The following is a 3,546-nucleotide window of genomic DNA, read 5'->3' on the forward strand; positions in this document are numbered from 1 at the left end:
ACTGAGGAGACACAGAGGAGACACAGAGGAGACACAGAGGAGAGACTGAGGAGACAGAGGAGACACAGAGGAGACACAGAGGAGACACAGAGGAGAGACTGAGGAGACACTGAGGAGACACAGAGGAGACACAGAGGAGACCAGTGCTCCTCATGTCAGCCTCAGACCGGTCCCTCCATGCATCCTGACTGAGACCTCTCTGATTACATGAAGTCAGAGAGAAGCTGTGGACCTGGACTGAGACTACCTGTAGGTAGCGTACCTGCTCAGGTGATGGACCAGCTGGTGGTCTGCAGGGTTCTGGAGCTGCTGGTGGTGCAGGGCGTGCAGGATGGGCCGGTCGGACGTCTGCGTCTCGCTCAGTTTCTGAGCCAGATCGAAGCACTGGTTCCTCAGACACTCCAGGCTGCTGAGACAGACCTCCTCCTCGCTCTCGTCCGCCTGGACCCTGAGCTGCCCGTTAGCGTGTCTGCCTTGGTCCACCATGGCGCCCTCGGGGTACCCGTCCTCCGGCAGCATGGCGCCGTGACCCTGCGCCAACAGCTTCAGGGAGTCCACCGTCTCCCTCACCACGTCGCTGTCCAGGTCCACGCTCAGCTCGCCCTTCCTGTCGCCCTGATCGCTGCCGTCGTCTTCGTCGTCGTCGTCGTCCTCTCCGGCGCTGTTGGAGGAGTTGCTGTTCATCTCAGACTCGGTCATGGCCTGGTAGGCGGCGTCCTCGGCGATCTTCCCCAGGGTGAGGAGCGACTTGGCGACCAGCTCGTCGTAGTTCTCGTACTCCTCTCCGGTGCCGATCCCGGCGCCGACGGGGCAGCTGTTGTTGTTGTCGTCCTTCTGAAGGGGAAGCAGCTTTGATTGTCCTCCTGGTTTGTAGTGGTTCTCTACTGAAACACAGAACACAGCTCTGTCAGCGCTCAGGTACCCACACCGAAAACTCACATCCCAGCCGGGACACGGCGCTCAGACTCTCAGGGTTTACATCCATTAACGGCTCAAACAGACGGCCAGCGGTCAGAAACACCAGATTCATTCTGAAGATAATAAACCATCTGTTCATTTAGAGAATCAAACACAGGAGCTCTCACTGACTCCTCTCTTAGACTTCTGAATACATCCTCTCCATCCCTCCCAATCATCATCCTCTGTTTACTCACAGAAACACACAACCAGGAGGCCCCAAGGAGGATTCAGGGACGGGGACCAGAGCAGAGGACTGAGAGAGGGAGTGAGGCGCTCCCATTCAGGAGCCAGAAATATTCTCAGGAGGAGCAGGCGAGGCGGAGCGCATGTGATACGTCCACCGAGACGAGGAGGCGAGTGGGGAGAGGAGGGAGGGAGGGAGGGAGGGAGGGAGGGGAGGGAGGGAGGGGAGGGAGGGAGGGAGGGGGGAGTTCATAACTCAGCAGAGCTCTTCTCCCGATTATTCGTGAGGCGCTGTCAGAAGCGATTGAGGACACTGGGGGTGTTTGGGGGGAGTGATCGAGGGAGAGAGAGAGAACAGAGCATCTGCTCGTCATCCTCCTCCTGTCAGGCTGCAGATCCAGATCCCCGTGCAGACCCAGACTGACACCAGCTTGACCCACATTAGGATCAGAGTCCCCGTCTTAAAGTGGATCTGCATCCATGCTGCGCTCATGTCTCTGATAAAGTGTGTTTTTTTTGTGCTTTCCTCTTTCTTATTAAAGTTCATGTCGACTCTCTGAGAGGAAGATTCACGGCATCGAGCACGGAGGACTCTCAGACCGTCTGCCTGAACGCATCTCAGATCAGAGATTCAACCTGTGAGACTCTCTCCTGAAAGTGACCTCATGTGACCCCAGAGATCATAACTCACGACCAAGCATCCTTTACTCCAACTCAACATTAACTCCCTCCATGATCATCAACCTGCAGCCACATGCACACATCTTCACACACTCAGCTCTGTGTGTGTGTGTGTGTGTGTGTCAGCTCTGTGTGTGTGTGTGTGCCAGCTCTGTGTGTGTGTGTGTGTCAGCTCTGTGTGTGTGTGTGTAATAACTCTGGAGGCTTTTTGCAAATATTTGGTTTTTGACACCTGGCGGCGCCGTGCAGGAGAACGAGGGAGGAATATTTAAAACCCTCCAGAAGAGGAGGAGAGGTTTTCTGAAGAGGGTCTAGAGAAAGTCCACCCGGGCCCTCAGTCAGTCTTTAATACTGTGAAGCATGTGGACTCTGTTAACATGGAAATGGTGTGAAATGTAAAGTTTCTTTTCTCTTTTCTCTTTTTGTTTTATTGGATGTGTTTCTTGAGAAAGTCTGACGTCGTCTGAAAGGTTCAGAGTCAGAACGGTCTCACAAACGTATTTCTGATTCACACACAAACATTGATTGTTTTATAGATATGTAATAAAAATCCACAAACATAAGATTCATTTGTATCTTGTTACATTTAAAAAACTGTTCAGTCTGTATTTATCAGCTGTTTGTAATTTGTGAACCTCACTGTATTAGTGTGTGGAATCTTTGAGACTCTCCTGCCGCGGTCAGAGTAACAAATGCATTTTTTAAACAAAGGATAAAAGTAACAAAGAATCAAACATCCTGATTAAATAACTGCCTACATGTGGGATAACAAGATATCCACTAGTCTTGGTCTCTGTGCGCTCTGGTCTCGGGCATGTCTTGGTCTTGGTTGATTTATGTATTTTATCCTTCAACTCCTAAATTCAGCAAATCTCAAAGTCAGCCTATTTTCACTTGCGCAATATTTCTAAAATTAGACACTTCCTGTCTCAAAGCGACGCAGAAAAACTAGTCCATGCATTTGTTCCCTCCAGGTTAGATTACTGTAACTCCCTCTTATCAGGCTGCCCCAATAAGTCTCTAAAGATTCTTCAGCTAGTTCAAAACGCTGCAGCTCGAGTCCTGACTAGAACTAGGAAGAGGGAGCACATCTCTCCAGTGTTAGCTTCTCTACACTGACTCCCAATAAAATGTAGAATAGAATTTAAAATCCTTCTTTTAACCTACAAAGCTCTTAAAAATCAGACACCCTCGTATCTTAAAGAGCTCATAGTGCCCTATTACCCCTCTAGAACTCTACGCTCCCAACATGCAGGCCTGCTCATCGTACCTAAAGTCTCTAAAAGTAGTATGGGAGGTAGAACCTTCAGTTATCAGGCCCCTCTCCTTTGGAATCATCTACCAGTCAGGGTCCGGGAGGCAGACACCCTCTCTACTTTTAAGAGTAGGCTTCAAACTTTCCTTTTTGATAAAGCTTATAGTTAGAGCTGGATCAGGCTTGGACCAGGTCTTAGTTAGAGCTGGATCAGGCTTGGACCAGGTCTTAGTCATGCTGCTATAGGCCTAGACTGCCGGGGGAACTGGTACACTGACACACTGGGATCCTAGCTCACCCCCTTCCCCCCAACCCCTTCATCACTTACTTTAACTCTTCCTGTCCCATTAAAGTTACTAACCATAGACCTTTCTGGAGTCCCTGAGCTCCCTTGTCTCGTAGATTCCTCTGAGCTGCCGTAGACGTCCTCCTGCTGATACGGACGTGCTGGACTCCAGCGGCAACAG

General features: G+C 50.6%; 1 protein-coding gene across 1 annotated transcript in view; it reads right to left on the reverse strand.

The window, feature by feature from the left end:
- The window catches only part of LOC117808918 (myelin transcription factor 1-like protein), a 32,238-nt gene that overhangs the window by 21,494 nt on the left and 7,198 nt on the right, over positions 1–3,546 (reverse strand). The window contains exon 2 of the mRNA XM_034678583.1: positions 263–904. Coding sequence (XP_034534474.1) covers positions 263–904 — 642 coding nt within the window. The remainder of the gene's footprint in view (positions 1–262; positions 905–3,546) is intronic.

Source organism: Notolabrus celidotus, unplaced genomic scaffold, assembly GCF_009762535.1.
Source record: "Notolabrus celidotus isolate fNotCel1 unplaced genomic scaffold, fNotCel1.pri scaffold_177_arrow_ctg1, whole genome shotgun sequence".
Taxonomy (NCBI): domain Eukaryota; kingdom Metazoa; phylum Chordata; class Actinopteri; order Labriformes; family Labridae; genus Notolabrus; species Notolabrus celidotus.